The 12556-nt window shown below is 40.6% G+C and overlaps 1 protein-coding gene across 2 annotated transcripts in view; it reads right to left on the bottom strand.

Moving 5' to 3' along the window:
• The window catches only part of Pus7 (pseudouridine synthase 7), a 47650-nt gene that overhangs the window by 28096 nt on the left and 6998 nt on the right, over positions 1 to 12556 (bottom strand). Inside the window, exons 3-6 of one of the 2 annotated variants that reach the window (XM_057758785.1) lie at positions 12387 to 12471; positions 12175 to 12276; positions 7413 to 7557; positions 1695 to 1712 (exon numbers count right to left, since the gene is read on the bottom strand). In XM_057758785.1, the coding sequence (XP_057614768.1) occupies positions 1695 to 1712; positions 7413 to 7557; positions 12175 to 12276; positions 12387 to 12471 (350 nt within the window). The remainder of the gene's footprint in view (positions 1 to 1694; positions 1713 to 7412; positions 7558 to 12174; positions 12277 to 12386; positions 12472 to 12556) is intronic. The other variant, XM_057758786.1, reaches the window with a different exon arrangement.

Below are 12556 nucleotides of genomic sequence, written 5' to 3'. Positions count from 1 at the left end.
ACTCAGACAGTATCTGTCCACATCAATCAGATGTACCCTGACGTCATAAAGCATAACTAGCCGTATGAACTATACATATTGAGCTTTCTGTAACTAGTCAGACAGTATCTGTCCACATCAATCAGATGTACCCTGACGTCATAAAGCATAACTAGCTGTATGAACTATACATATTGAGCTTTCTGTAACTAGTCACTCAGACAGTATCTGTCCACATCAATCAGATGTACCCTGACGTCATAAAGCATAACTAGCCGTATGAACTATACATATTGAGCTTTCTGTAACTAGTCACTCAGACAGTATCTGTCCACATCAATCAGATGTACCCTGACGTCATAAAGCATAACTAGCCGTATGAACTATACATATTGAGCTTTCTGTAACTAGTCACTCAGACAGTATCTGTCCACATCAATCAGATGTACCCTGACGTCATAAAGCATAACTAGCCGTATGAACTATACATATTGAGCTTTCTGTAACTAGTCACTCAGACAGTATCTGTCCACATTTAAAATGAGAAGTGAAGTGTAAGTGCCATGGGACATGAGCAGTAGCCAGCAGTTGTAGAACCCACAGGGCTTTGCGGGTTCCTGGATCAGCACACATCAGAACCAAGGGGCCCTGTATCTTCATTTGAGAGGAAAAACCTTTACAATAGACCCTATTATTCCTGCTTCACCACTAGAAATTCACACATGGTAGCACAGATGGAGACAGGGTTTATAAGGGCTTGTTTTAGTGACTTTGTAAATTTTCCAAAGGCCATTTCTAGCACAAAAGTTTAGTTAATATCTACAAAGATATCTACATGAGAGAGTAGCTGGCATTTAAAGCCTGACTCTTAATAGTGTCAGTGTATGTAAAAACGTAAGCCATGTTAAATGCTACCTTCTGAGTCAGTGTAGCATGACTGCCCAGCTCTTTGGGGATACATAAACAATCTATAACCTGGATACCCTGATTGTTAAAACTGTTCTTTTAATTGAATATTTCAATTATACAATCTGGAAACACATTTTAAACAATACAAGATTTAGATGTAAACTTCTCAGAGAAAAGAAATCAGGACTCTGGAAAAAATAAGCTACAAGTACAGTCTGCAGATACAGAAAGTTCATGAGTCCTATATAACAGGTGAGCTGGTTTTCAAGGAACGCATCTAGTTTCATTGATATAAGCACTCCATGAGAGAAAACCTATGAGAAAGTATTTTGCATAATCAACTAGAAAGAATCTTCTTGCTTTGAAAATTGTCCTTAAAAAAAGTCTTTTCATCTTCAGAGGCTTCTTCTTCCTGGGACTGAAGGTAACTGACTATCTGGCTTTGTCAAGCAAAAGCACTTTTTGATAACAGGTTAATGACTTCATCTACAATGTAAAAACCACCAAGCAAGGCAGAGAACCAATAACCCATTTCAGAAAACCATCACAATATAAACATGCCTAGAAAATCAATTTCTTTCTTGATGAATATGTGAGTCTTTTCTATCATGTATAGAAAAATATTAGAAGTATCTCCTTAGTTCTTGGTGTGACATTCTCACAATTTCCTTAGGGTTATGAATGAAATATCTTTTTCTCGTTTTTTCCTTCCAGTTCACTCCCACTTAAGCAAAGTTATCTGTACTCAATACTTAGGACAACATTGGTATTTCATCTTGTCTACACGAAATACCAATCACTCTTACCTGCTGCAGTTCTGACCTCTGTCCAAATGCACAGCATAAAGAGCACAAGAGAGGAATGTTTAATTTATAATCCTGTTAAGGTGCTTTAGAGGTGAACATGCAAATGATCGCATGGTAAGGGAATGCACTTGGTACTATGTGGTGGGTCAACAGCCACTCAGACACAACAATGGGATGTTGTAGAGGCAAACAGTAAACAAACAGGAATCTCCCCTCTAGGCACAGCCTTCCTGACTCAGCATCTTCACAAAGGACAATTCATCCTTCAAGACTAAAATTGAACGTGTCTGCTTCAACAGATGGTTTTCAGCAAACATGTTAGGACATGTTTGAAACACTGGGTGTCTGCTGTGATGAGAATGCGATTGCTGCTTTGCTTCATGCCTCTTTTGTGTGCTTCCTGCATTGAACTGCAAAAATCTTTCACTGCTGGTGGGGGGGGGGGCAAACTGCGCATGCCTTTAATCCCAGTACACCTTGCACCGAGAGCTCTAGGCCAGCCTGGGCTAGAGAGAGAGCTCCAGAACAAACCCCCCACCCCACCCTACACAAAAGAATCTCACAAAAAACTGAACATTGTTGAAAGATTATTAGAGAGAACTTTCCTACAATCACCAATTTACAGATTAAAAGATTTAAGAGATGATCTGTGAGACACGTCCAGTGAACGCAATGTTCTGTACTTTACTGTCGTTTGAACAAGTTGTGGGAGTTTAAGAGTTCTGAAGAATTTAGGGAGAACTGAACGTGTGCTGGGTAGATGTCAGGGAGTCATTTTGATCTTACTGAATGTGATAATGGCTTGGGATTTTAGTCCTCATTTGGTAAACAGACACTGAAGAATTTATGAGTAAAATGACATGTCATGTTAATTTATTTTAAAGTGCTCCCAAAAGGAAAAAAGTGTGTGTATGTTTGTGTTAAAATGGACTAGACAGAAATAAAGGAATGTCAGTCATCATGAAGGTGATGGATGGACACGCAGGGCTGCATTCTCTATCTGGGCACAGAATTTAAAAAGTTCACAATAAAAAGCTAAAATCATCAAGTATAACACAAGATGAAGTGTGGCTATATTTTTTAAATTCTGGTTTTTAGCATAGTCACATGTAAGTACAAAGGCAAGAAATAAATATAGCCACAAGACTAAAAACCTAAATGTTATTTTCCCTTAGCAGAAACCAAGACAAACCATGCACTTTCTATTAGGAAACCCAAGCACAGAACATGAATTCAATAACCTCTGCAACTAACAAATACAAATCTTCATTTTCTAAGAATGCTCAATATAAAATATAAAAGTAAAACATTTGCACTGGAAATATTCTGAATAAGCAAAAGCAAAAACTCTATAAAGAAAACTCTAGCCGGGCGTTGGTGGCGCACGCCTTTAATCCCAGCACTCGGGAGGGCAGAGGCAGGCGAATCTCTGTGAGTTCAAGTCCAGCCTGGTCTACAAGAGCTAGTTCCAGGACAGGCTCCAAAACCACAGAGAAACCCTGTCTCGAAAAACCAAAAAAAACAAAAAACAAAAAGAAAACTCTATAAAAATAGCCTCTGAGAACACTTAAGTTCAGGGAAGTAAGGATGACTTCCACACATTTTGAGTCACTCCAATTTATAATACATTCACAAAGAATTCTAAGGCTGGCATTTCACTTCCTACTTCCAGAAGGCTAGTTCTACCTTCTGAAGGCATGGCATCACAGTCCAGACCTACACAGAAGGAAACGAATTAACAAGGGAAACCATGCAGGGGCTCCCGTGAAGAAAGATGGAAGTAGCCTGAGGACGAGATGGGGTGGCGTGCAGAAGTATTTCTGCTTCCTCAAGGTCATCTTCATTAATGCACCCCATATACCAACCTTTCAGCTTTCTCAATATCTTGCTCCATCCATTGTCTTTACTGCTGTCCTTAAATTTCCACCTTCCCCTTTCTCTGACCCTTTCACTTCCTATATACATTCATGACTCTACAATCTTCAAAGTCAAGCATGTCTTCTCCTTACTATATTTTCCCCTCTCTCTTTGCTTTACTGCTTAATTTAAAAAACACACTGTATATATTGCCTTCTGTTTCAACTTACTGTGTAAACTGAATTCCGTCTAATTGGTCCAATACCAAGCTTAATTAATAGACATTAAGTGACTTTTTTGTGTTGCTAAGTGATGGGCATATTTTCAAGTTCCTGTTTCATCAAATCTGGAGCACTTTCTCTGTGGCCTCGGAATTTCTCCTTTTGTGTGGTCTGTCCCAGAAAGACCAGTGTCGCTCTATTCTGGGTAGGTAGAGCTCTAGGTGCAGAGACCCTGCCTGAGAACCATTTACTTCAGAAAGTACAAAGAACTTGTATATTTCATAAAAACAGGTTTTTTTCTCCCTGGAGGCAGTAGCCCTTTTGGACTCTGTAGCTCAGGGTAGCCACAAATTCATGATTTCATTGTCTCTTGGGCTGGAGAGATGGCTCAGAGGTTAAGAGCATTGCCTGCTCTTCCAAAGGTCCTGAGTTCAATTCCCAGCAACCACATGGTGGCTCACAACCATCTGTAATGGGGTCTGGTGCCCTCTTCTGGCCTGCAGGCATACACACAGACAGAATATTGTATACATAATAAATAGAAAAGACAAAAAAACAAAAAACCATTGTCTCTTGAATGCTGAGATGGTACAAGTATGCTACAATGGCTGCCCAGATTTCTTTTTTTAAGTCTGTGGTTAAGAACAAGTTCTCGAAAGCAGTTAGGATGCATATAATCTCAAAATACCAATTTATTACCTGCTTGTATAATGTTATAATAATTACATATAATTTACCAAATTGAAATAAAGCAATGTGTCATTTTTAGACTGGATTATCATATCATGTTTCACAGTGGACAATTCTATTTGGGGAAAGCATAAAAATCCTGTAAGTCTTGGTTGGGTTGTGGCACACCCCTTTAATCCCAGGTCTTGGGAGGCAGAGCCAGGTGGATCTCTGTGAGTTCCTGGCCAGCCTGGTTTATAGAGTGAGTTTCCACAATAGCCAGGTCTAAACAGCGAGTTCCAAGATAGCCAGGGCTACAAAGAGAGGTTTTTCTTGTCTACCCCCTCCCAAGACAGGGTTTCTCTGTGTAGCTTTGGTGCCTATCCTGGAATTAGCTCTTGTAGACCAGGCTGGCCTCTGAAAAACAAAACAAAATTGGATGTGGTGGTGGACAACTACAATCCCAGCAGAAGTGGGGCCAGAAGGATCAAGAGTTCAAGGTTACTACATAGTGAGTTTGAGACCAGCCTGGGCTACATGACACACCAAAATAAGTAAATAAAAAAGGAATGCTGCAAATTTGTTTAATAACATATGATCCACAAATAACACCTTATACCAGGGTTTGGCAGTAGATGGCCTTCAAAACAAATCGCTAAGCTTTAAAGGGCCCAGGAGAACAAACTGTCATTGGCACTGGGCTCCATTCTCAGGGCCATGAATCAATCTCCAAACACCTGTTCTCCGATTTCTTGGTGACTTTTCCTTTAGGCTACTTTCAGCTTGGGCAGGAAAACTGCATGAGAAAAGGTTGAATGCAGACTCCCAAGTGACTATCTCAGCTAGAGAACTCAGAAGGGAGATTTAGTCCAACTCTGACTATATACCATAACCCTCAAGTCCAAGAGGTTCAAGCCTCCGGGGAAATGCTAGCCCCATCTGAAAACGCTAGTCCAAACTGCTTCTTTGAAAAGCTAAAATAGTTGGGTAGTGGTGTTGCTGCACGCTTTTAATTGCAGCACTTGGGAGACAGAGGCAGGCGGATCTCTGGGAGTTTGAGGCCAGCCTGATCTAGAAGAGCTAACTCCAGGACAGCTACAGAGAAACCCTGTCTTGAAAAACCAAAAAAAAAAAAAAAAAAAAAAAAAAAAAAAAAAAAGAAAAGGTAAAATAGTCTGCCTTACTCAGGATGTTCAAAGTGAGATGGGGAGGAAGTGCTTCGTATACACAACTCATTTATAAAATCTTAATTACACACACACGAGAGACAGAGAGACAGAGACAGAAAGAAAGCGAGCAAGAGTGAGCAGGGTGTGGTGTCACAGGCCTTTAATTCCAACACCTGGAAGGCAGAGACAAGTGGATCTCTTGAGTTTGAGACTAGACAGACTTAGATAGTGAGTTCAAAGTCAGCCAGGGCTACATAGTAAGACCCCGTCTCAAAAACAAACAAAAAAGGTAGCTATGACATAAGCACAGAAATCCTAGATGTAAACAGAACAAGATACGGCTCTGTTACATAAGGGAAACTATAAAGGCTACGTCCTCCTTGCACAAAACATAGTATTGCCCAAGAAATGAAGGTCATTTTCAAGAGGCAATCAGTCAAAAACACAGTTTGTGCCTTCTACAATCTGCATCTTCACAACCACACTAGCAGAATAAGACCTTGCTTTTCCTCTTGGCAGAGTGGTTGTTGATCAAATGCTGATCAACTACAGCCTCCCCAAATGTACCCAAGAGAGAATTAAGACCCAATATGCCCATGATTGTATGTGATAAGTCACCTTTATCCTTTATCTGGAATAGTGACATACTGCCCTTTGGAAAACTGAAAATACAGGAACAGAGTCACTGAAATCACTTCCCCCGGCATGGACTCCTTTGCATTTCTGGCTGACAGGGGGATGTTGAGATACTACTTTACATAGAACAGTAGATCCTCCTGCCTCAGCCTCCCATTACAGGCCCATGACATCATGCCCAGCTTTGGTTTTTTTGGTATCAACTGAGCATCCTCAGGTCTCTACCTTTTCCTCTGATCACTCAAAACTTCTCACTGATGGTTGATTTTTTTCCAGGTGGCCAACCTGGCTTTTTTCTTAAGCCCTTTCATTTTCCTGGAAGCATCATTACAAACGTAATCGTCATTCATATACTATGCCATCTCTATTCATTTAGGGGATATTGACAGGTCCTAATGGGTTCAAGCCTCTTACGACAACACCCTGAGGGTTTGTGGTGATACATGTACTTTGAAATAACTGACTGCTTATAGGGGAGAACTTGAGATGTACAGCACCAGATACTGGTAGGGGAAGAAAATCAAGAAATAACTGTCTTCTGTTTAGTTTTCATGAAAAACATATGTACTGATTTGATAAGGAAAACAAGAAATATCTAATTTTTCTTAGGGGTCTAGGCAAATAAAAATTCTCATGGTTGTATAGAACACATGAGAACTTAAACATCAAAGTGACCAACAATCTGTTCACACTGTACAACAGAGAACAAAAGGACTCAGATGAAGAGTCAACTTCTTAAAACCCCACGTTTTAGGTACGTGAACAAAGATACCCATGTTTAGGAAGTCAAACAGGACATATGCCCCCAGGAGGGGAGGCCAGCATTTCTATTCATCTGAAAGGCTTCTTCTTCCTTTAAGAGCATACAGTGAGCAAAAATCCCCCTACTTTCTGATTAAATTGGCAATCAGCTCACTCTGCTATCAGGATTCTCTTGGGCACCACTATAGCTTTTGTAAATCTGCACTCACATACAAGACTGAAAGTCCACCAGACAGAGTGTGCAGAGCTGTTCTCCATCTGAAAGGACTTTTGACCTTTTGAAGACACGACATGACCCTCTGTACAACGGCAAGACGTGAATAAGCAAAGCAAAGGAGGTGGGGGTGGGAGGTCCTGCCCCTCCCCCTCGCCTCACAGGAGAAAGTGGGCAATGTCATGCTTACTTGCCAAAGCCTTTTTGCCAGCTGCATGGTAAGCTACGATGTATTTCCTTCCTTCTCTATCCTCTGTTTTTGTCTCCAATCCTGGGAAGAGAGATTTAATAGCTTGATGGATGATGGTTCTTTTTTCTTTGGTGTCCTCAATGACCTATGGAAAACAGAAGACAGGTAACACTCTAACAAGCATCAAATAGGAAAATAACATGAAGACATGGCTCATCTATCATCTATGCAAAAGTCTACAAGAACACTTGGCTATTATTTCAGAAAACACTTCGGGCTGCCTGATAATGACGACGCCAAGGGCTTGTGGACAGTGCATCTGCAGATGCTTCACAAGCACCTCAGACTCACCTTTTCCTTCACTCCCCACGAGCTCCCTGCTAACCCATCACTGTGCCATCATGTGGAAGTCAGAAGGAGGCTTGGGAGAGTGACAGAATGTGTTTGAAGTTACGTAATGGCAGGGTACAAGAGCTGGATTCGAAATGAAGCAGGTAGTCTCTGTGATCACCCCCAGAAGCTGCTTTTGGTGTCTCTTCTAGATAAACAGCATGGGGAAGTCACAGAACAAGATGCTGAGAGATAAGCCTTCCGGGTAACAGAAAGTTAATCCTTCTGCCAACTCAGTCCACAACTGCCTCCTACTGGACTTTATTTTATATTAAATTATTTTATGGGGGAAAATCTAACACAATAAAGAAAATCAACATAAAGAAAAACAAAAAAAAATAAATAAAAAAAATAAAGAACATTTAAAATTATCATTTAAACAACTTTTTGTCAGCTTTTGAAGTTTTTCACACTAAGAAACAGATCTTACCTCTATTCAACATCACAAAAGGCTGGATATGCCATATTTTAAAAACAAAAAAGATTTTACAAAACACATTAATGCTATACTCAGTGAACAAGTATTTTTCTAATTCACTCTCTTAAAAATGTTGATAGTGGGGTTGGCAAAATGGCTCACTGGGTCGAGGCACTGAGCCACACACATTTTCCTCTGATGTCCACATGTGCACGTACTATAGGGGTTTTTACAAGTTATAAAGGAATAAGTTAACTGGGTCACTTTCCTTACCTCTGACAGCAAGAAAAATTAAAAGTGCTGATTGTGAGACCTACGAATTTGGTTTCACAGACTGATTTAGTTGTTGCAACCTAAAAGCTGAAAATATATATTTAGACTCAAAATTTAACCAGTTCTAGCAAGGCAGGGCATCTGCTTATAATTCCAACACTGATCAGAAGTTCAAGGCTAGTGGAGCTACATACATAGTATGTTCCATGATGGTTATGAGATGGTTAGCAAAGCAATAAAACTAAGAGCTAATCCCAATTCCAGGGGAATCTGACTCTCTCTTTTGACTTCCTTGGGCACCAGCCATGCAGGTGGTACATAGACATACAGGTAGGTAGACAAGACACGCGTATACATAAAATAAATATTTAAAACCAAACCAACACCACTAAACTAAAAATACAAATTATTTCCTCTTCATTTACTAGATAAGGTAACTTGTCCATAATTCATGCCCTTTAAAAGTTAAAACTGGGGGCTGTAGAGATAGCTCAGCAGGTAAGAGATCTGGATGTCTTCCCAGACCTGGGTCTGATTCCCAGCACCAACATGGCGGCTCACAACTACCTGTGACTTCAGTTCCTGGAGATGATGACCCTTTCTAGCCTCCTTGTGCACAGGCACATACGTAGCACATAGGCATATATCATGCAGGTAAAACACCCGTAAACATAAAAAATAAATAAATAAATAAATAAATAAATAAATAAATAAATAAAAGTTAAAACTGTGAGCCGACAACATAGCTTTCAGACTAAGAGCTAGTTTTGCCATATGTGGGATATGTACACGGGCCTAAGACACAACACTATTTTACATGTAGGAAAACTTGTGCTCTATCTTTAATTGCTCTTACAGACAATTCTTTCTTTTTACTTTTTTTTTTTTTTTTTTTTTTGCTTTTTCGAGACAGGGTTTCTCTGTGGTTTTGGAGCCTGTCCTGGAACTAACTCTTGTAGACCAGGCTGGTCTCGAACTCACAGAGATCCACCTGCCTCTGCCTCCCAAGTGCTGGGATTAAAGGCGTGCGCCACCACCGCCCAGCTCTTTTTACTTTTTAAAACTGTATTTATTTTTATTTCATGTGTGTGTGTTTGCCTGCAGGTATGTATTTGTAACACTCGTGTGCCTGGTGCCCAAGAAGGTCAGAAGAGGGCATTGGATCTCCTGGAACTGGAATTTCAGACAGTTGTGAGCCAGTCCTGGGAACTGAACTCAGGTCCTCTGCAAGAACAAGGGGTTTTAACTGCTGGCCGTCTCTCCAGCCTTAACTGCTGTTCTACACAATTCTTAAATTCATACTTAAAAACACAGGTAACCCCTTTCTTTTTTTTTTTTTTTTTTTTTTTTTTTGGTTTTTTCGAGACAGGGTTTCTCTGTGGTTTTGGAGCCTGTCCTGGAACTAGCTCTTGTAGACCAGGCTGGTCTCGAACTCACAGAGATCCGCCTGCCTCTGCCTAGGTAACCCCTTTCTTACTATCCGGGGCTTGACTCTGGTAGTCACTGTTGGCCATGTAGTATGAGGAAGGGGAAAGGGAAGAGGGCACAGGAGCAGGATCCAGAAGCTGAAGAAGCTAACTGGTGGTCTGAGCTTTGAAACTGCTTATTATTGATGACAGTTTAAAAAAAAAATTCTAAATTTAATTTAAAAGGTTTTTTATTTTGTTTTGTTTTTTAAAATGTGATGGTGCATGTCTTTAATCCTAGCACTCAGGAATAACCTCTGCTTTGGAAGATAGAGACAGGAGGATCAAGAGTTTGAGACTGGATAGGTTATATGAGAACTTGTCTCCAATAAAAAAAAATTACCAAAAACAAAATTAAACCAAACCAAATAAATAAATTTGAGCAAAATAAAACCAAACAATAAATAAATAAACAAGCCCTATTTTTAGGAGTTGGGATAAAGTCCAGTTGACATCAGTTAAACATTTAAAGGCTGGACATGTGATGAGTGCCCACAATCCCAGGAATTGGGAGGTTGAGGACGAGAGTCCCAGGCTATCTTAGGCTATACAGTGACAGTCTATTTCAAAACACACAAAGTCAAACCAAACAAGCTGCCCAAAGGATGAATGACAGAGAAACCACAACCTATTCAAGGATTTTGTCGACAGGTGAATTGTTCAGTATTCCTCAGGAAGAGAGGGTAGGGAATGAACGTGGTAATGCTGGAGGAGGACAATGAGCTGTGAGAAGCTGGAGTGACTGAATGCGGAGGTGTGAATGAAAATGGCCCCCACAGGCTCACAGGGAATGGCACTATGGGACACATGGCTTTGCTGGAGGAAGTGTGCCACTGGGGGTTGGCTCTGAGGTTTCAGATGCTTAAGCCAGACCAGTGTTACTCTCTCTTCCTGCTGCCTAAGGATCCAGATGTAGAACTCTCAGCTACTTCTCCAGCACCATGTCTGCCTGCATGCCACCAAGCTTCCCACCATGATGACAATGGACAAAACCTCTGAACTGTAAACTAGTCCCCCATTTAATGCTTTCTTTTGTCAGAGATGCCGTGGTCATAGTGTCTCCTCACAACAATAGAAACTCTAAGACACTGAGTGATAAAAGGAGAAATTTTAGACAATCTAAAATTTATTAGTTCATTACAATGTGGTAAAGGGGTTGGGAGTGTAGCTCAGTGGTAAATGCTAGACTTATGCACAGAGTCCAGAGTTTGATCTCTAGCACCTTATAAATCTGGTATGGTGTCCATAATTCCAGAATTTAGGAGTTAGAGAGAGAGAGGCAGAAGGGTCTGAAGCTCAAAGCTATCCTTGACTATCCAGTGATGTTCAGTTCCAAGCCAGCCTGGGCCACGAGATCTTGTCTCAAAACAAAACAAAGTGAAATAGTACAATGCACAATTAGCATATATAAAGCCCTGGTTTTGTCCCCAGTACCATGTTTGGTTAACATGACAATTTCATTAGATGTACTAACCTAGAAAAATAGAACTGCCATAGGAAAGTTGAACAATGCCTTTGCTATTCCACCTATCATCTAAGTTCTCTATTTCTCAGCTAGCGGTAGATCCAGGTTGAGTAACGGGCTTCCTCCCTTCTTTTCCCTGAGACTCTCCCTCTTAATCCCAACAGACTAAGAAGCCATAAAGTCAGAGTTTCCTGCCAGGGCCAGGCCCCTGACCACCATGGTCCTTTGCAGCCATGTAACTATCATCCTGTGGTTCTAAACAACAGGTCTCTTTGATACATTTTGGCCACAGAATTTAGAAAAACACAGCTTTGCTAGTCAGGCAAGGTGGATGCTGAGACAGAATGTAAGGCCCATCAGGGGATGGGGATGGGGGGTTGAGAAGAGTTATAGAGAGATACCAACTCTCCAAAAAAACAAAAGCTGGGTGTGCTGGAATACACGGTAATCTCAGCATTTGCAAGATGAAGACAGGAGGAGGAAAAATCCAAGTCCAGGCTGGACCATGAGATCCTTTCATTCTGTTTATTCAACAAGAATAAAACAAACCGAATTTTTCTTGATATAGTTATCTTGAAATTGATTTTTTTGCCCTGATTTATACAAAACAAAACAAAAACCTAGTAGACTGTCCTTTGAGAGCAACAGCACAAGCCATCCTTTTAAGCCCAGATAGCTGTTGTGTGGTTACTCACGAACCCAGCAGGAGGGAATCACACAAACCCTAGACCTCACTCTTGCACTGCTTACCTCAATGGCAACATTGGTTTCTTTGTTCTTGAAAAGCTGTAGCTCCTCCAGTTGCTGTCTGTCTTCAGCTGTCAGAACAGTGAGTGCATCTTCAGGAGGGTCCTTTTACCACAGAAAGCAAGTGAGTTACACAGAGATAGTACAAGTACCTTTCTAGGATCTTTAGGAAGAGCTATTGTTTACAAAAGATGGATTTTTCTAGAGATTTCTACCTCCTCATCCACTGGAACAGATAAGTCATCCAAATGGCTGATCCGTCCATCTTTTCCAATTTCGTGAACAACAAAGTCAGAGTATCTAGTAAAAAGAAAACCAAAGTTTTCAATAAGTGTATATTTTACTTTGTACTAATTTTAGGACAAAGTTTACTCATTCAAAACAA

The sequence above is a fragment of the Chionomys nivalis genome, chromosome 26, assembly GCF_950005125.1.
Source record: "Chionomys nivalis chromosome 26, mChiNiv1.1, whole genome shotgun sequence".
Lineage (NCBI taxonomy): Eukaryota > Metazoa > Chordata > Mammalia > Rodentia > Cricetidae > Chionomys > Chionomys nivalis.
This window is presented reverse-complemented; position numbering and strand designations above follow the sequence as displayed.